Source organism: Equus asinus, chromosome 3, assembly GCF_041296235.1.
Source record: "Equus asinus isolate D_3611 breed Donkey chromosome 3, EquAss-T2T_v2, whole genome shotgun sequence".
Classification (NCBI taxonomy): Eukaryota; Metazoa; Chordata; class Mammalia; order Perissodactyla; family Equidae; genus Equus; species Equus asinus.
Window position 1 is genome coordinate 81,693,541 of NC_091792.1, and position 20,415 is coordinate 81,713,955.

General features: G+C 42.7%; 1 protein-coding gene and 1 long non-coding RNA gene across 3 annotated transcripts in view; one reads left to right on the forward strand and one right to left on the reverse strand.

The window, feature by feature from the left end:
• LOC106834445 (uncharacterized) overlaps window positions 1-20,415 on the reverse strand; it is a 23,247-nt gene continuing 2,832 nt past the window's right edge. Inside the window, exons 2-5 of one of the 2 annotated variants that reach the window (XR_011502097.1) lie at window positions 18,219-18,265; window positions 5,668-5,892; window positions 4,439-4,763; window positions 1-2,643 (exon numbers count right to left, since the gene is read on the reverse strand). This is a non-coding gene — a long non-coding RNA (uncharacterized lncRNA). Of the gene's footprint in view, window positions 2,644-4,438; window positions 4,946-5,667; window positions 5,893-18,218; window positions 18,266-20,415 lie in introns of both variants that reach the window. The other variant, XR_006524623.2, reaches the window with a different exon arrangement.
• C3H4orf54 (chromosome 3 C4orf54 homolog) overlaps window positions 19,857-20,415 on the forward strand; it is an 18,934-nt gene continuing 18,375 nt past the window's right edge. The window contains exon 1 of the mRNA XM_014846071.3: window positions 19,857-20,339. Within this exon, the coding sequence (XP_014701557.3) occupies window positions 20,272-20,339 (68 nt within the window). The 5' untranslated portion in view covers window positions 19,857-20,271. The remainder of the gene's footprint in view (window positions 20,340-20,415) is intronic.

Sequence of the window (20,415 nt, forward strand, 5' to 3'; positions counted from 1 at the left end):
TTGAGTTTGCAGAATGTTTTCTGGTCTGGTTCTTTAGATACACACACACACACACACACACACACACACACAGAGATCGTTGGACTAGCAGTTAATTGAAAAAGCCGAAGTGGGGAATCATAAAAATGATATGTATATGTATTTAAATACTTTGTTTTATCTTAAAACATAGATTTCTGTTTATTTTCCAAAGTCTCATGTAGGGTCAAGGCTTGATCTGAGTGTGCACATACTGTTTAGAGTTGCACTCTTGCTTCTTTTGGGTGAACCCCACTTTCTGATGCACCACATACAATTTTCAGGCTGGGTTTCTGTAATGTGGAATGAGAACTCCAAGAATCGTGTGGAAGATCTGAAAATAGATTCCATGCGGATTTTTATAATCTTTCCCCAAAGAGTTAACTTGCCCATACATAATTCCACTACAATATCTTTAGTGACTTGTTTTTACTAAGTCTTTCCAAGCATTCTCCTTATTATTCACAGAAAAAACGGCTCTCATGTCACTGGCCTATATAATACGTAATAAAAAGGATATAATAAAAAACAACTAGTACAACTGGCATTGACTGGTTTGGGGACAAAGTCCAGCTGAACCTTGCACAGTGAGCATCCCTGCCAGAGGGAGCAGCAGGAGATGTGACTGGCGAAGGGCATAGCAGGGTCCAGTTCGCCACTGGGTGGGTTAGTCAACAGGTCCTTACTGAACTCCAGAGACAATGAAGCATAGGTCAGTTCGGGGAACGTCTGTTGTTTATTAGTCTCTTTTAGGGTTTTTCAATGCATTTTAAGCAGCATAACCCTTTCTTCAGATGAAATCTTACACAGAAAAACAGAATATCCAACAAGAGTGGAGGCGTTCTTGGGGAGTTGCCTTCACCCCTCTGTGTCCATTCTATTCCCCTGAGGTGACCCCTGAAAACCATTCAGAACACCCAGGGCTGTGTGAAGCGTGACATAAAAACCCCTGACAGAGTCCACTTCTTTCACAGTAAAACGAGAAACTCAGATCTAAAGATATTGTGACCAGAACTCAGTTTTTCTGGTTCCTGAGCTTAAACTTTTTCTGCTACATTTTCTGACTTTTATTTCCCGTGCAACTTGAGGCTGCCGCTCATGGGGCGTTTCTGCCATCTGATTCTCTCTGTGTGGCAGCTGGAGGCAGGAAGGAATGTAGTGGGACAGGCTCAGCACACCCCTTACTCTCTGTAGAGCTCTCCGAACGTCTTGCCGCCGGCATCTAACTCTGTGAATCAGTGTGTGGTGGTCCAGGCATGACTTTCTTTCTGACCTTACTTCAAGACTGTTATTTTTCAATACTTTGTGGGTTGAAGAGATATTTTCATTGCTAAATGCATGGTCCCTGCTTTTGTGTTCAAATTGCTCCCAGGGGAGGTAACATCTGAGCTGGGCTTGGTCAGGAAAAGGGACAGGGGAGTGGAAGGGCATCCTAGGTGCAGCGAGTATCAAATCCAAAGGCGTTGACCTGACTTGGGCCAGTGAGTGTTCCAAAAGCAGAAGATGAGAGCAGGGGCCAGAATCGTGAAGGGTCCTGTCTCCACGCGAAGGAGTCTGGATTTTATCCTGAAGGCAATGGAAAGGTATTAAAGGATTACGAGCAAGAGCACAACATGACCAGATTTATGAGTTAGATGGGTCACACTGTCAACGCTAGAGAATGGATGGTGGTGGGAGGTGGGACTGAAAGCAGGGGGGCCAGACAGGAGGTGGCCCCAGTAATTCAGGGTTAAGGTGACAGAGACCTGAAAGCAGTGACAATTTGGATAGAGGGGAGGATATAGATCGCAAGGCATTAAGCATGCCCGTGGTTAGACAGAACACTTTCCAATGCAGGCTAGAAAGCTAGATTAAAGTGGTTAAACAATTTTCAGGGGTATGAAAGAGAGTGAGGATTTCAAACGTGATCAAGCTTCAGACTCAACTTCAGAAATTATTCCAGAGTTTCTAGTTTTCCTATCAGGGCTACCAGGTATAGCTGGACAGGCTGTACACTGAACAACTCCAGAAGATGCGACTGACAAAGACTTCAATGTGTTTAAAGCCTCTTCAAGTTGCACAATGCTCCCATACTGTTCCCTATCGTTGTGCAAATGAAAATTTCCAGAGATAATCTATCCACACAGCTTCCTGAGAAATGTTATGGGAGGTACGTAAGCCCTAGTACAGAGAAGAGCTAAGGGTAAGGCCAGATTACTAAGGGTCCCTTTCAGGACCTAACGCAAGGTGAACGAGTCCTTGCTGCACACAGTGCTGAAAGGAGAGGAGTGCAGATCGCAGTGGGCTCCCAGACAGCTGGGGAAGGACACAAGGAGGTTGTACAAAGCACTTGGCATCAGAACAGACCGAGGCAGAACCTCCAAGAACGTAGCGCGATGCTGGAACGTAGAAACCAGCCCCACTGGGGACGGCCTGCCGTGGTGCCCAACCCAAGGGCTCAGGGCATGGACTGCAGAGGAACTTGGAGGAGTCTTCACAATGGCGAGCCCCTCAGTAGCGTGCACCCACACACCAAGAGGTGTTTTCTTTCCAGTCTGTGTTTGGGAAAGGCTGAGATTCGTGCACCTTCCTTCGCTTCACTTTAGCCAATAAGGATGGTAAGTCTTCTAGCTTTGTTCACAATTCCTGCATGTGAAACACAGGAAGAAGCAAACGAATATGTGTAATTGGCCTTCATTTTACACAGTTCATACATTTCCAAGAAGTTGTGGGTGTACTACAAACAAATCCAATCACAACACAAATTGGAAGCCTCTACGAGATGAAGATTGCAAATTAAAGTGTCACACGCTGTGTAGATCATAAGATCAGTGCTTAACAGTGCCTGGCACATAGTAGAGGCTCCGTGAACGTTCACTGAATTCACAAATAAATGAGTTATGTTAACTAAGTGCTTCTATATGAATTATCTCATTTGATCCCAACAAGTCTGTGAAGTAGGTGTTGTTATCTTTGCTGTATAGAAGAGTAAACAGAAGCTCAAAAAGGTTAACTGACTTGAGTGTTCAAAGTTGCGCAGCTAATAAATGGTGTAGCTGGGACATTACTTAAGATCTTTTTATTCTTTCCACCACTTGACAGCTGTTTGTAAAAGCTTTAGTCTGCATAATTCTGATTTAAAGGAACCTACTGAGGAATCTTCTTGTAAAAAAGAAAACCGTGCTTAATATATATTTTGTAAGTCATTTTTTGAGTCTTATTTTGGATTCTCCTAGAGTGGGGCTCTCATCTTGTAAATGCGTAAATCCCTAATTTACACTCATTTTGAGGATGGAGTAACTGAAGCTCATAAAAGATACACAAATGGCTGGTAGCCACAAAAAGAGAAAAAGAAGGAAAGCAGAATTCAAAAAAAGAAAAAGGATCTTTAGCTTCCCCTCTTTTGTCCTATTAGAATCTATTTCTCTCATATTTCGCTAGCATTATATAATGTTTTATTTCTTTTTTTTGTCTGACTCAAGACTGAAAGATTTGTTTTCCAAAAGTGGGATCCTAATTTGTGGGGTTGACTTGATAAACTAATGAAGTAGAAATTGATCTGTAAAGGAATGAAACCCTCCCTCCAAGATCACAGGTATTGACAGCCATAGATGGAGAGAGTCCTGAGTCACGGGGCTCCGAGCGTTCTTCTAGGTCACAACTGAAGTAGTTGGGCCCAGTGGTGAAGAAAGCTGGTCTCAGAAAGTGTCCCCCTTCAGATGTTCCGCAGAGAGTGAGCTCTGCCCGTGTGCGGTTATTCAGATCTCTGTGTCTTTCCCACTCGCACAGGAGCCTGGTGGGCCCACGTCAGCTCAAATCTCCACATGCTGCCCTGGCGGGCCCCTGGCTCCTACTGGAGATTATGTTCTTGGCTCCTGTCCTAAACTATTGTTGAACTTTGCACACTTGGTGTGCTTTCTCTCCTGTTCTTTTTTTAGGTGAGGGTGAACAGCAGCCAGAGGATCAGGTGCTGGCTACAGAACAGAGATGTGTAGCGTCCATCAGGATCAAAGGTGCACATTAACCAAAACTAGGGACGGCAGCGTCAGCATCAAGGGCTTTCAGACAATGAAACAGAACATGCTCTTGTAGTCTTATCAGCAGACAGTGCTCAGGAGGATTTGTCTAAAGCCGTGAATTGTCTTAATTTGATCCACCTGTCCTTATTTGCCTGGTGGAAGTGTCGCATCACGGACACAGGGCAGTGTACCTCAGCAGCAGGGCCTAAGGTGGTATTTTCAAGAATTTCCGAGCCCTCAACCTTGTCTATTGTTGAACTTCAATTCATTCAACCCTCCCTCATGCAGAACACTTTTCCTCAAGTTAAGTTATCTAAAGCACTGAGCAGAAACTGATTGAACGTCAAATTTTAAAATAAAAAGGGAATTGGCTCAGTCATTTCAGTTGATAAAAGAGGGTCTAATAAGATATACATACTTACACACGTGCACAAAATTGTGATGGAGGTGACAATGCATTTCCCAGCAGGCGAACTGCAGATTCACACGGTGTTTACTGAAGTGCACTATATTTAGAAAAGGCAAGTCTGATGGGGCCTGGCTTGGAGAGAGCTGTTTGATCCTCCATGTCATCGCTCCGTGGTGGAGAGGACCTTGCCAAGCTCGGGGTAGGGAGAAATCACCCTCAGGGCTTCCATTACAGGAGCCTTCGCTCTCGTGTCCAAACACAGCCCTACTGCTTCAGGAAGGTTTGCATGAAAGAGCTAGATTTTCATTTGATTCTGCAAATGGACTCTCTGAGCGAGCCTGGCAGCAAGGAAGAGAACAAGAAGGAAAACGATTCTTAAGCAGTTCTGGCCAGTTTCCAAACGCTTCAAGCTGACAGCACAACTGCTTGAAACTGCTTCTTTAGGGCTGAAGACGTGCTTAACTCTTAAGGCCAGAAACTTGGGAACTAACAAGTGATCACCTGAAATTCCGATTTTTTCCTGGTAAAAAACAAAAGCAAAACCAAAAAAACTAAGCTGTTATGCTTGAACTATTTGCATTTAAAAATTTTTAAATAGCAGAAATGGTGGGCCCTCTCCTTTACTTAAAAAAAATTAAAAATCATAAGGATGCATGACTTCTTTAAGAAAGAATCATTTTGCATCTATTGTTATTATATGATTAAATGATAACTGTTTAAGACAAAAAGATATTTCTCTTTAAACTGAAATTAATTGAGCTGGATCTAAAATAATCGTTACTTATTTATTTGCTGAGCATTTACCATGGGCAGGCATTAATCTTGGTTTAGTTACAAAGATAAAAACCAATAAAATATAGTCATTGTTCTCAGGGGGCTCACAATCTAGCAGTCGAAGTACAAATTCACAACTATGTGAAGACACGTATTCTAATTTTCATACAGTGTGACGAGTATTATATAAAAGGTATGGGCAAGTTGTTGTGGAAACAAGAAGAAGGAGCAACAAATTCGGCCTGCGGTGGGGCAGGGGTTCGTAGGGCTTCATGTGGATATTAACATTTAAGCTGGGCTTTCAAGAGATGCTATCCAACAAGATTTAGGAGTAAGGCCGGGACTAAATGGGGACATAGTGAGCCATACTCACTAACAGGGAGGCCAGCTCTGTTCAGACGAGGTGACTCGGCCAGAACCAGGATTACTCAACTGCTACCACCTGGTGCAAACCCTGTCAGCTCTCACCTCAATGCAAGGCCAGGCTCCTAACTGGTCTTCCTGCTTCCCCTCTCCCTTCTATAGAAGTCTTCTCTCCACAGAGCGTCAAGACCCATTTCTTCAACATGTAATTCATTTATTTCTTTAACACATATTACAGAGCACCTGCTTCATGTCAGGCCATCAGAACATGTGAGTAAACAAACTCCTGCCTTTGTGGCACTTATTTCTAGCAGTGGAGACAGTCACACACTGAAAAACATAACAGATAAGTATACATAAGTAAATTTTATCATATATTAGCAAGTAGTAAATTCTATTTAAAAATTTGAGCAGTGAAAGGACATCAGGAGTAGTGGAGTTGGGAGAAGGTTGACATTTTAAATAGATTGGCGGGGGAATACCTCATTGAGAAATTGTCATTTGAGCAAAAACTTAAAGAAGGGGAGGGAGTTAGCCATGTGAACAGTTGAGGAAGAGTGTTACAGGCAGAGGGAACAGCCAATGTGAACAGCAAAAGTGCAAGAGTACCTTGTGTTTTCAAAAACAGCAAAGAGGCCATTATGACTGGAGCAGAGAGTAAGGGAGAGAGAAGTAAGGACGAGTCGGAGAAGTCACGCGAGGTCACCTCAGGAAGACTCTGTTGGGTATTATAAAGGAATCTGGCTTTCTCTCTGGGAAACGGGTTTTGAGCAGAGGAATGATTCCCTCTGACTTCTACTTCAAAAAGACCCAATCTGGCTGCTGTGTTGTGGTGATAGGCTGTGGGGGAAGATGTTGAAACAAGACAAATATTTGGGAAACGGCTGCAGAGGAAGAAGATAGAGGCTGAGAGCAGAGCAATGAGTGGAGGTTGGTGAGAAGAGATGGAGTTCTGGATATATTTTGAGTGCAGAGCTGACAGGATTTGCTGATGGATCAGTGGTGAGGTGAGAGAATGAGAGGATTCAAAGAAGACACCAAAGATTTTGGCCTGAGCATCTGGGAGGATGGAGTTTCCATCAGCTGAAATGGGAAAGGCTGCAAGTGAAACAGATTTGGGGATAAGATAACAAGTTCAACTGTGGACATATGAAGTTTGAGATGTCTGGTAGACACCCCAGCAGAGGCACGAACCTGCTGTTCACGAGAGAGGTTGGGATGGAGGTAGAAATCATTGATGCATAAATTGTACTGAAAGTACTGAATTGCGCTAGGTGAAATCACAAAGTGAGTATGTAGATATAGAGAAGAAAAGAAGACCATGTACAGAGGAGAAAAGGAACAAGCACCAAAGACTTGGGGAAAGAGCTATCAATGAGGTAGAAGGATCACCAGGCAATGTAGTGTTTGGAAGCCAGACAAAGAAAGTTATGACAAAGAAGAAAGAACGGTCAACTGCGTCCAATGCTACTGAAAAAAAAGTATAGAACTTTTTATTCAATGTGAAGAGTGTTGTTAAATTCAAGGACTCACTGGTAACTCTTACGAGAGCAGTTTTGATGGAGTGGTGAGGCAAAACTTGATTGGAGTAAATCTTTTCCAGTCTCTGTTTCAGAACCGTATTCCCCTCCCATTCCTCTTTCTGCCCTGCCTCTCACCCTCCTGGCTGTTTGCCTTGCTGTTTTCTCATCTCTCTCTTCATGTCTGGTTTGGATTTGTTGTTTGACCCCATTTCCATGATTATAACTTTGACTCCTTTAAAAAATAACTATGTATTCTGGCTACATTGCCTCCAGACACCTCAAATACAAACCCCTCCCAGCTCTCTCTGACCCTGACCCTTTCTACTCTGACATTATCCTCATGGCTTATTGCTACTGGATTTGTTCTGGCTTTAGAGGGGACCAGATACAAGTGTCAAAGAGCTTAACTTAGATCGGGTTGTTGGCAAAGCTTTCCTGGTGCACAGATCCTACCGATTTTCTTTCTTTCCTTCAACCAAGTCTGTTTCACTTTTCCTGCGGCAGACTCACCAACCTGGACGGAACAGTGGGCTCGACCCTTGAGGCTGGGACCCTCCAGGTCTTAAGCTGGCTACAAGGTCTAGTTTCTCTTAGTGACCATGTGGCTTCCATGGAGAGTTCTATCTCCCTAGTAGCCTGTCTTCCTCTGAATTCCTTTGAAGCTAGTTTGGAACTTACTCTTTCAAAGATCATCCTGTATAGGAACTTCTACTAAATTCTTGTCACCAAGAGCAGCTCTAATATCTATCTTATTTGCATCACTAATGCCAGACCATGCTGAATGCTAGAGACAGGACAGATGAAAAGAAGGTCAGGAGGATTCCTAACAGATGTTCATCATCCAGAGAAACATGATAAGAGTATTCTTCTTATGTTGTATTCTTATGTTGGCCCTTATGTTTGTTATGGCCCCATTCAACACCATGATTCGGCCAAGATGATTTCAGTGGTGGTAGATCCCAGGATCTAAATTTTCTTGAAAAATAAAGGTATGATGGGGTAAGAATGGAAAGGTATTGAATAATGACTGCTAAAGGATACTATCCAGAGAGAAAATTCAAATTAATTCTCTTTGTCCATATTCTTTAGTCCAAGTATTTTATGAACACTTCCTGAAAATGAACAGAATAATACCTTAGAATGGCCATGGTGATTAGGTGAGGCATCCTAACAGAAACTGTGAGTAAAATTCACCATTTACTTAAGTTAACAATGATGGACAATTTTGGAAGGTGTCTGTGGTAGCCAGTCTCCAAGATGGCCCCCACTGATCTCTCCCTTCTAGTATTCACACTCTTGTGTAGTCTCCACCCACATTGTGATCATTGGAATGAAGCAGAAGTGATGGTATGTGACTTCCAAAGCTAGGTTGTAAAAGGCACTCTGGCTTCCGTCTTATTCTTTCTCTCTTGGATCACTCACTCTGGGGAAGCCATATGCCATGTTCGGAAGATACTCAAGCAGCCCTTTGGAGAGACCCACACGGTCAGAAACTGAGGCCTCCTACCAACTGCCAGTAAGGAACTGAATTCTCTTGCCAATGTCTAAGTAAGCCATTTTGGAAGGGGATTCTCCAGCACCAGCTAAAGCTTCATATATCATCAGCCCCCTGCAACATCTTCACTGCAACCTCATGGGAGATCTGGAGCCAGAACCCTTCACCTAAGCAGCTTCTACATTTGTGAACCACACAGACTGTGTGAGACAATAATCATTTGTTGTTTTAAGTCACTAAGTTGTGGCATAATATGCTATGCAGCAATTGATAACAAATATCGTGTCATACAGAATTTTTTGAGGACATTACCTCCCTGAAATCCTAGAGTACTAATAAAATCATCAACTGTATTTATCTGGTCTCTCTATGCACAGTTTAATTTCCATTTTAAGTTGTTTTCGGAGTTCTGGACATTTTACACCTTTTCCTTGATATTTACCAAATTTTAGCAATATCGTTTAGTGATTTAGAAGTTGGGCTTTGGGGTTAACAGGCTTCAGAGATATATATATTATAATAATTATTTAATTTAATTTTGAAATATAGCTATTTTTCTAGCTTCTTCACTCCCTTTTCGATAGCCCACAATAAAGCAAGAATGTTGCAGGTATTCCCATGACGGGAGCATATACCACTGAGTCATTTAAGGCACAATTTTAGCATTAAATCTAATTTTGATGATGATTTCTATTCCTATTGATTGTTTTTTTTTATGTAGGTGACCTTTTATTAAATAGATAATGAAAAGGCATTAATTGTTCAACTATTCAACTCTTCATAGGGACATATAACTATAGCTTTGGCCAAGCATCTGAAAACCTTGTGGGGTTAGTTAAACCTCTGCAGTAGGATTAGTTTTAAAAGTTATATCAAGTTCTCTTTCTTTAAAGAAGATTGGGCTGAGTTTCAAGCTTATGGTTGGTTAAACGTGATTTTGGCTATCCTTTCCCCATGGGATTTGACAAATGAGGAAAAAAGACCTACTTGTATAGAGTAGACGTACTGATAGCAACAAGTACCTGCTACCTTGGTGCCTCTCTCGTTCTCAATTTTATCAGCGCTACAGTAAGTAGGTTGAACTAAATGACCTATAGAGTCATCTTCTTCCAGACGTCTACTCATTCTCCAACAGGGAAATCACAAGCCCATTTCTCTTCCCCCAAAGATGAAAGACTTAGCTGAATCTTTATTTCTAAGTGAATATCTGGTATTAACAGTGAACTCTACCTGCCTTTTATATAACTTTGGAATATCTTGGGTCAGTAAGTTATGAAAACTTCACTATATGGTTCCCAAAAGATCTAAACTCATTCTCAGGACACCTGTTGTCATGAGACCAGCAACAGAAGCAACAGCAACAGTAACAGAGGACTCCCTGTGTGCCGCGCAGCATTTCAAGCTCTTTCACGGCTTTCACCTCCTTTAATCCTCACCCTGACCCTATTAGCTATTGTTATCCCAGTTGACAGAGTTGCCTGGTATCTCATGAAGAGTGTCCTATGTTCTCCACTCACCAGACACAGGGAAGAGCATTCTTCCTCTCTCCATGGAGTCATCAGCATGGTCTTCCTCATGCCAGTAACAGTGTGAGCTGAACTTTAAAAAGAGCAGCTCTGCAAAGTGAGAACTCAGTAAGACACGTCCATTTACAGAAAAAGGGTGAATGTTTGGTATTGAAGTCCATTCTGAGACTCTAACACTTTGCTTAGAAGTTGCAAAATCTCGTTCTCCCACCCACCCTCCACTCCCGCTACACGTGCAAATACCCCCATCCACGAAGCACTCACTTCAGCCATTTCAAATAATTTAAATTTGATTGTGCAACAATATTAGAAATGGAATATATTTTATGTTTAATGGCTTTTAGAAAAACTCAAGTACTACACCAAAAGTCAATCAGGTGAGTGAATCATTTTATAGAAGACAGGCAGCAACTAACAGATAGAAATTTGAAAAGTTCAGGGCTCCAGCTGGGAAAGAAACCCTGCCTGCCTTCCAGATAATCAGATGGGGCAGTGGTGCCCAGAAATGGATTTCTTGTGACTATTTGATTTGTCTAACTAAGGTCCTTGATATTTATGAAAGTTTTCCCATGGAAACAATATTTAAGGTATACAACTGGTTCCAAATGGGATTGTTTCAAGCATAGAACAAGAAGGTAGCCTTCAAGATAGAGCTCAGAGGCCAAAAGGTATCTCTACCCTCTGAAGTAGAGGGCCTTTCTGAACTCAAGTACATTTGGTTTATGCAAATTCAACCCCTCTGTTTGCGGGGGCCAGAGGCTGGGACATAAACTGTTATAAAATGTTGTTTTGCATATATATCCTTTATTACATGCTGAATAAACACATACACTTATATATTATATATTGTACATACTGTTGCACATTCACATATTTTATTATGCAAGGTTGTACGCTCAAAGCCCTGCAATAAGACTTTAAGGACAATTTAAGGGATTCCCACGGGTAATTTTGACCTTACTTTCCTTTTACCTTGAGCAGAGTCTTAGGAGCTCAACCAGCCTGTGACTCCAAGGTAAATAAGAACAAGCCTTCAGTGAGCCAGAAGGCCCCTGGAGTGGCTGTCTCCTAGTCCCCAGGACAAATCCAGATCTGATTGTTATTAAGATGGGTCTCTCTGTGTCTCGAATTCACCAGGAGTAGAGAAGGAAATGAAGTCACCGTGACTCCGGAGTGTTTTGATCAGTCTGTTAGGTGTTATCCAGAGTTGGTCAGAGGTTTCTTTAGTCACTTTAGGGTCATTGGGAGAAAACTCAAGTAAGAAGACTTTTCAAAACCAAGAGGACATATTCCCAACCAGTGAGAGAGTGCCTCAGGAGCTGTCATGTTAAGAGTGTGCTGTGTTGAGCTGGAAAAGGCTTTCCTGCCCACGAGTTTGCTTCTCCAGCTGCTGAGGGCGCACAGAGAGCACAGTTCATCAGAGCTGGCCAGAAAGATCCTCTGTACTGTCATCTATTCTTAGAAGCTGTGTGCGTGGTAACTACACAGAGACCAACTCGAGTCTAATGGAAGGGAGTATATGTTTACAGGGACGAAAATAGTAGCACATTAAAGGCAAGCAGGTGCTTGACTGGAGAATGTAAAACCGTCTTTTCAAAAGAGGCTCTGGAAGTTTTTATTTAAATGTTTTCAGCAAAATAAACTGTTACTAGGAAAACATGTTGTTATAAATATAAGAAGGGTCTGCAGGCCTGAAAAGCATCTGGCTGGTTCCTCCTTCCTCCGTAATCCCACTAAGCCTAGATGCTCAGCAGGGGAGGTCGGATCTCCTTGCGCCCCCATCGCCCGTGGCTGCTGGCAGAGAACTGTCAGCTTTCCGAGCTGAAAGTAAATGCTCTTTCTTGATTAATGACCCCCGACCTTTCAAAGACTGTGTATGCAGAAACGTCTTTGACATTTGCAGGATATAACGGGCGATCTACAGACAGCACAGGATTTGTTGGAGGCAGTGCCTGGTGTAAGGAGGCGCAGTGGCACGCACAAGAGAGGCCCGTTCCGAATGCCCTCCTCAACTGCTGAGTTGAATTATGAAGAAAAGTCATTATTTCAGGATTTATTCATTCTGAATTTGTATTATTTGATAACAATGTATTTGGAAGTTTATCTTTCCTCTATTTTAAAAAGTTTTTTACTAAGCAAATTTATAAGGTAAACAAGATAACAAGGGAATTATTTGCTAACTTTTAAGTATCAAGTGTTTCTAAGGACTTTGGATGCAACCATTTATAAGCAATGTGTTAATAATACCCATAGATCATAAAACTTTGATGCATTAGTTGGAAATCATTTTTAGCTATTTATTTAAGGAGAATTCTCTCTAAATAATTTTGCTAGCTTCTCTCTAGTTATCCAAAGGTAATAATTATTGATTGACTAATTCAATAATGCAGGCAAAAGAGCATTTACTGGGTCCTTACCCCTCATTCAATAGTCAACAAAGATTTGTTGTGTGCCTACTATGTGGCAGGCCCTTTTTTAGGCACTGGGGACAATATCAGAGAACAAGAGAAAGAAGAAAAAAAGGGAAAGAAAATCTCTGCCTTTGTGGAGCTTTTATTTTCTTAGGTGTTGGGATTAAAGCAATGAACATGACCTGCCTTCAGAGAGTTTACGTTCTGGTGGGAAAGATGGGCAACAGATCAGGACAGCAACTTTCTACATGCAACTGGATCGGTGTGGGAGGGAATATCCGGGGTGATGGTCATTCTGAGGTCCCCTTTAGAAGGAGCGGTAAGGGCAGATCTCCTGGCAATGTGAAGATTAAGCTGAAACAGAAAGGACAGAAAGAAGCCAGGTATTTAAGAGCCAGGGAAAGGGAGGAAGAGTTTCTCAGACAGATTGAGAACCCAAAGCAGGGAATTTTGCTGCTGGAGCGATGCAGACAGAGCTGCTGTGACTGGCGTTTCCTGTGAGCAGCCCTGGAGACAGGTGAGCTGGGTCACACATGGTCTGGACTTTATCCCAAGAGCAAAGGAAAGAGTTTTAAGAGAGGGAGTGGCAGCACTGATTTACATCTGTAAAAAGTCATTCTGTCAATGGGAGAAGGATTGCAGAGGGCCAAAGAGGGACTAGGAAGAGCAGTTTGCAGGCCACATAGGAATGGTGAGCGCTCGGACCACGGGGGCGACTCTGCAGATGGAGAGTAGGGATGGCTTTGGGATATATTTTGGAGGTTGATTTGAGATGACTTATTAAAGGGTGGGATGGGCATGAGCAGAGTAAAAGGGAAGGACCAGGTCTCAATTGTTGGAAGTGCTACTGATTGAGATGGAAAAGACTGGGGTAGAAACCAGGTTGGCCAGGGAAAGGGAAGGGTGCTGTGAACAACCACGAGCTCCCTGCTCACATGTTGCAACCGTGATGCCTATTGGACACCCGCATGAAAAGCTCAAGCAGCCTGTGGGATATATGAGTCTGGCCTTGGAGGCGATGTCCAGGCTGAAGGCAGAATGGTGGCAGCTGTCAGCCAAGGTTTAACAAGATGGGCCAGAATGAGATCACCTGAGGGAAGACTATGGATGCTAAGGGAACAGTTAGTCGACACATTTTTATTGTGGACTCATTTTGTGCAAGGCATACGCCTAGTTTTTGTGGGCAAACAAATGCGTAAGACGAAGCCCTTATCCTCAAGAAACTTACGTTATGGACGTGAGAAAAAAAAAACACATTAAGGTGAAAGAAAATGTCAAAAGAATGGACAGACAATTTATTAGTCCAAAGAGGAATTACTATGGGCCTTGAGAATAAGAGTCACTTTGTGATGATGATGGTACTCTAAGGACCATAGTTGGGGGCAGGGGCTGGACGGGGATTCAGGGAGTGTGAAACCTCAGAACTGGATGGTTTGTAAATATGTATTTTTTTTTTGAAAGAGAATTGTCAAGTAATCAAAGGAGTTTGTGAATCAAAAAAGAGAGACCAATTTGCTCTTGGTCTTAAAAAGACTGGTTACATTATAGAAGGTACAGAGAAGGAGGAAGGCTATTTCAGGAAGTGGAAACAGTACAAAAGAAGCATTCTGAGAGCAAAAAAATGCAAGGCAGCCTTGGAAATGGTTGGGATTTATGTAGAGCAGAGGAGAAACGGAAGCTGGGAAATAGGTGGGGACTGAAATGAGGACAATCTTCAATGAAAACTAAGGAGATTGGACTTTCTCCTACAGACTGTGGTGAATCATTGGATTCAGTTCAACTTAAAAATATTGAGCATCTGATACTTGTAAAGCAATGGGTAGTGTTCTGATTGGGGGGGTAAGGATGAAAAATCCTCCTGGAGGGTGAGAAGGGTTAAAATTTCTGCACAGCATAGCATAGTTGCAGTAATTAACATTTATTTAGTGTCCACTAAGGGCCAGCCCAGGACTAAGTGCTTAAAAGGGACTATCTAATTTAATGCTCACAATCCTACCGAGATGGACCTATCTGGGTAAAGGGAAGTTAAGTTACTTCTCCTTAGCTACACAGCTAGGAAAGGTAGAGCCCAACCCAGGCAGTGTAACTCCAGTGCCCAAGCTCTGGAACATGGGGTTGGCTGGCCCACATTATCCGGGTCACTGCTGCAGCCAGAGATGGCCATGAGCCCACGCTTCTCATGGGGTGCTGACGCCTCTGGAGACACCTTGGAGTTTGCCAAGCGGTAGGTGAAGTGATAAAATAAATATTGCATGTACTTTTATAAACTACCAGCTTTATTTCAAGATTTGAAAAAAAATATGAAAATAGATATGGGTATATTATGATTGTAAGAATCACATGAATTTTTAATGAATGTGTTGTATAACATATGTATAGCACAGCAAACAGGCACAAGCATACAGCTCGACACTCTTTCACAGACCTCACACGCCCACAGAAACACCTCCGGGCGCAGAAGCCCTCCTGAGACCCCACTGCCGCTTCTCTGACGCGAGCACCAGAGGGCCACTATCCTGACTCCAACCCCAGCGATGACTTTGTCTTGTTTTAGACTTTTGTATAAATAGAATCATATAGTGTCTTCTCTTTGCAGCTGTTTTCTTTTTCCTAACATTATGTTTGTGAGACTCATCTATACCTTTGCATGTGGTAATAGTTTTGATTACTTAATTCACCTTAGGTTTTAAGTAAAACATAGTGCCACAGTGAAATTATTTGCTTTCTTTAGGGAACACCCTCCAATCTTTTGAGAATGCAATTTAGTCTCCTTTTCCCTTTGGTCACTTTGATGACAAAGTTTGAGCAATGCAGGAACAAGCACTGAGTTTGGGGTCAGAAGAAATGGATTATGCTTGCCCTCCTCTACTCATAGCTGTGTGACCTTGGGCAAGTCACCTAACTTCTCTGAGCTTCATTTCCTACCTTGATAAAATGAAGAAGTAAAGCTAAAAGCTCTCTTTGGGCTTCCTTAGTATAAGTTGTCTTTGCTCTAATTCTAAGCTTAATGGGCTTAATTTAAGGAAAGTTTATAAAGGAGAAGAAATTATTTCAATATAAAATTATGTTTTTCTATTATAAGAGAAAAACATGTTTGCTGTAATAATGCAAACAATGCTAAACTGCATAAAGGAAAATTTAACAATAATTGTTCAATCTTACCTTCCCACATATACAAAAACAATGTTAATCTGGTGTTTATGCTTCTCTGTATTTTCTATGTTGATACAACTCTAAGTTCACTTAATGAGTTTTATTCTTGTTGTTGTTGTTGAAACGGAATCATACTAAAACATTTCATTGTGTAATCTTCTTTTCATGTAAATCCTTTCAAGATTGGAACATATACTCCTGTTCATTTAACAGAATTAACGTGGACACAATGTGCCATAGCGTGTGTGCGCTACAGTCAATCAGCTGTTGGTCTGTGGATTGAAATTGGGGGGTTTCCAAGTGTCGCTATCACAACGAGCTGCAGTGAACATCCCTGCACGCATGTTCTTAAACCCTAACGTTCTTATCTGTGACAGACAGAAACTGTCAGATGGTTTTCTAGAAGGTTGCTTTAATTTGCATGATAGTACTTGAGTTTTGAGCAGATCTGAACGTGAGATTTCAAGCAAGTAAAGAAAGGAGATCTTAAGCAATTTCATAATTATTCCAAATATGCATAGAAAATAGAAAGTTGAAAAATAAAATATTAAGTATACTTATAAAGGCTTACGTTTGAAACTGCTGAATCTGAAATCAGATACGTGAGGAGAAGAAATATTTTTCAAAGCAAAACAAAACAGAAACATGATTTTAGCCCCCGGAATGGAATATCAAGAATTAAAAGGCAAAAAAAATTCCTCTCTAAAATCACAGAAATAGGTCATTCATGCAACTCTGTAGACAGGCAGCTGAGCTGACTGGTTATTTAAATTTGGTTCAACAGCAACCTGGAAAAACTGACAGTAACTCGTTCAAGCCCAGTGAGCCCGTCTTCCGGAGCTGCCTCTCTGAGCAGGGAGCCGCAAGCCAGCCCCTCCCAGGCCCCTGCTGCCCGCTGGCTAGGGAGCAGACCCCATCTCTGTGAGAAGGACAGACATTCAGAGCTAGGCTATTCAAAGTCGTCAGGATGACATGGAGGAAGAGTTACTTGTCCTGTCAATGTTTCATTTTGAGGCTGCTCTGAAAGGGAGGAGATTCTTTTATCCAGTAAGACCTGAACCATCAAAACCTCCACAACTCCCTCAAGAGAAAACCACATGGAAACTGTTGCCTATTGTCCAGAACAAGTCAGGGGCCACGAGGAAGCAGGGGAATGGGCAAGGGGGCGGGGAGGGCAAAACGTCTACGAGAGCAGAGGCGGAGGGAGGGAGACAGAGACGAGTGACTCCTTGCTACATATCCTGACTCCTGACTCAGGGGAAAAGTAAAGAGCCTTTTGCATCACCTCTGCCCTCTGTGTGCAGGCCTGAGTGTCCATTAAACTTGCATTTCTGGTGGTGAACTGGTCCTTCCTGTCCTTCCCAGTTTTGAGGACGTAGCTAAGGGTTGCATCTGCGATGGATGGGCATGGCACGCCTCTGCACTAACGTGCTCTTCTTTGCATAGGGGAACAGTGTTACTTATTCATCCTCGTGGTACATGCTGTTTTCTATTCACAGGCACACTTTCTCACTAATCCCGCCACTCTGTTTCCTTGGACTCCGTGGTGACCAGCTGGTCCTGTGTGCAGGCAGCTGGTCGAGGCTGTGGAACAGCTAGTTGGTCAGCAGTGGAAACAAGCTCGTGACCTCCACCTCCTGAACTGAATGCTCGATCATTAGCTGAGCACGGGCTTGGGTACCTCAGAGCTGGGCAGTCAGCGCTCCAGCACTTACTGATTGTGAAAAATCAGGCAGGCTGCACGTCTTCACTCAAACTCAATTTTTCATCCATGAACTGGGAATAATAATTGCTCTCTAATGGTGATTTTGAGAGGATTAAATGAACTGAAATATGTAAAGCATATGCCTCAGTAACTAAATAAATGGACACTCTTTGGCACCCCCAGCAAAAAAAAAAGCCAATATGACGCCCTTCCTTCAGATATAATTCTCACGTTTTCTGACCTGGGCCAGGAGGAGAAACAGCTGGCCACACTCTGAGTGTTGAGCAGCAGCAGCAGAAAAGCCTCCTTAAAATCAGTGTGTGCAAATAGGCGTGCAGGTGTTTATGGAAAACCTTGTACAAAATTTAAAGTAATCAGAGAATATCTCCCTTCTATCGCACCCCAGAGAATCCTGAGAACGTCTGTGCTTGGTAAAGCCTTTGTCTGACTCCTGGTTTGAGTCAAAGTTTCAACCTAGCTCTCCATTTCTCGTCTAGCAGTCTACACCGGATAAACTGTTCTTCCTTTTAAGTGATAGATCGCTCTATCCCATTACGTCCCTGTCAGAAACCTGGAGCATGCCCATATGCTTTCGCCGGGAGGTGGATGCTCTGGCCTTCATCTCAATTCCTCTAATCATGTTGAAGTTTCCCGTCCTAGGATACATCTCACAAGACTTTCAGGGAATCTAAGAACTTTCTCTGCAGAGATAAAAATAAGGACACTGAGTCATTTCCTGTGTGGTTCTCTGAGTTCCCATATAAAGTTATCTACCGAGAACACCTTGCCTGGTCTAGCAAGTGGGCCTGCTCAATGTGGGTTAATGCTGGGGCCATTACTCACCATTAATTCTCAAGAGCTGAGATCAGGGAGGCAATCACTGAGTTCATCTGTAAAAAAAAATGATTGTAGTCATATTAAGGAATAAAAGGCTCTATGCGTACCAAATGACTGCAGATTACTTCAACAGAGTTGGGAGTATTTCATGGTGATGTTTACTGACCCCAAACTCTGAAAATGCCAGAGGGCAGGCAGTTTCGGGTTCTTAATTGTTTTACCCCTACAAGTGGTCATAGTTTTTCATTTACCACTTTCTTTTTCTAAATCTTTTAGTAGTCTGTCCTACTTTAAATTCCCCACTTGTTTTGATTTTTAAATAGAATTTGTGGTTTGAATTAAACCCTACTTTTTGGAAATCAACTTTATTTGAAAAAGATTTCCCTACAATTTTTTTTTCTACACTGCATTCATTGAGACAGAAAAGAGAAAAGAAGCCACACAGCTATTTGGGAGGTAAGTGCCTCTTTTAGGGAAAGCCTCTCTCTTTGTCTCTTGGGGAGTTTGGCTGGGGCTGTGCCCTCTGGAGGAAGCCGGACTCTGGAAGCAGTCGTCCAGAACTGTGGGCATTCAGGAGTTATGCTTTAACCTACACCCAGGGCATCCGACCTTCCAGTTTTGTATTTGCCAACTGCAGGGAGAAACTGCTGAAATCTGTGGAGTTGTCATGACAGACGGGGCCATATGGAAAGTGCTGGAAAAATTCCTTCTTAGACTATAATTGCCTTGATGGGCAGAAACACTGTCTTCTATTCAGCTATGAAGTGTGTCTGACCCACAGTGCTTGAGGCACTGTTCAGGGTTTACTGTCCAAGGCCTCAAAGCAAAATTAAAATGGGTCATTGAAAATACTCTGCTTGGCTGAAGGAACCAATTATATTTTATTTCATTTCATTTATAGGGTCATGTTCCTTAATCCCTGAATACACAAGGCGATGATATGAACAAAAAAAAACAAAACTAAGAAATAGTTATATGGTTTATTTGTGCTCACACAGATGAAATTGCCTAGTGGATGCGTTGCTCCCTTCTGACGGAGCATCTGGGTGTCCTGGAGAGCACGTGAGCATGGAAGACAGCAAGGCTCTGCAGCAGAATGGTTAAGGCTCAGGCTCTGGAGCCAGACTGCCTGGGTTTGAGTTCTGATCCATAATCTTAACACCTCTGTGCCTCAGCTTTCTCATCTATAAATCACTACAATAAATGTACCTAACTCAATAGGTTATTATGAGGATTAAAGAAATTAATATACACATGTTTATAAGTGCTTCAAATAGTGCCTTACCCATAGTAAGCTCTATACACCTCTTAGTTGTAATTATTATTTTAAAGTTTTTTTATCAATAAGAATCTAGGATTTTGTGCCATTAGCGTGATTCTCCAAAATCAAAAAGCTGATTGCAAATTTAGCAAATTCCCTCTCTCTCTCTCTCCTTCTCTTCCTCCTCCATCACCTTCCTCTCCCTCTCTCTGTTTCCCCATCCCCTTCATTCTCTTCACCTGCACTCTGGCTTTCCATCCACATTGTGATACTCGGTGTTTCCAGTCTTCCCTCTGTCGTCATGTTTGTAATGGCAGTGACGTGGGCAGAAGTGAGCCGCTATGGAGGAACGGCAGGGCTGTGCCGACCACATCCCCTTACGGGAAGGCAGGAGCTTCAGTTGTCAGGGGCTCCCGCCCCACACCTCCCCCCACGCTTATCCAGAGGAAGGAACATTTTTCTGTGTGGGGGTGGCATTCACGTTGGAAGGGGATGGTTGATGGTGTTATTTTCGTTCCCCACAAATGTGGATGTTTAAAATAGTGCTTTATTCAATCGGCATAAGTGACACATAGACTATGTATAGTGGTGGAAGTGGGCCTGGCAGGGGACGAGGGCCAGACCTCACCAAAACCAAGAGTCGTGGTTCTCCACTGATAGCACCAAGAGATCTGCTCTGAGGATGCCAGCACAGAAGCCCCGTCATGGGTTGCCTGGCAAACTCACTTGCACAAATACTGAATTGTCTGAAATGGATGTACCTCAGAGCCAGTGAACTGGGCTTTTGGCTTCATCTCCATGGGGCATGCCAGCGGGTCACATTTCCTCTCTGAGCCCCGCTCTGAGCCGCACTGCACTCCTGGAGGGTAAGTGCATTCGCTGTTTTCCTGCCTTTTGACTCGGCGCCCTGCAGCTCTGGAATTCAGCCAGTGTAACCGAATC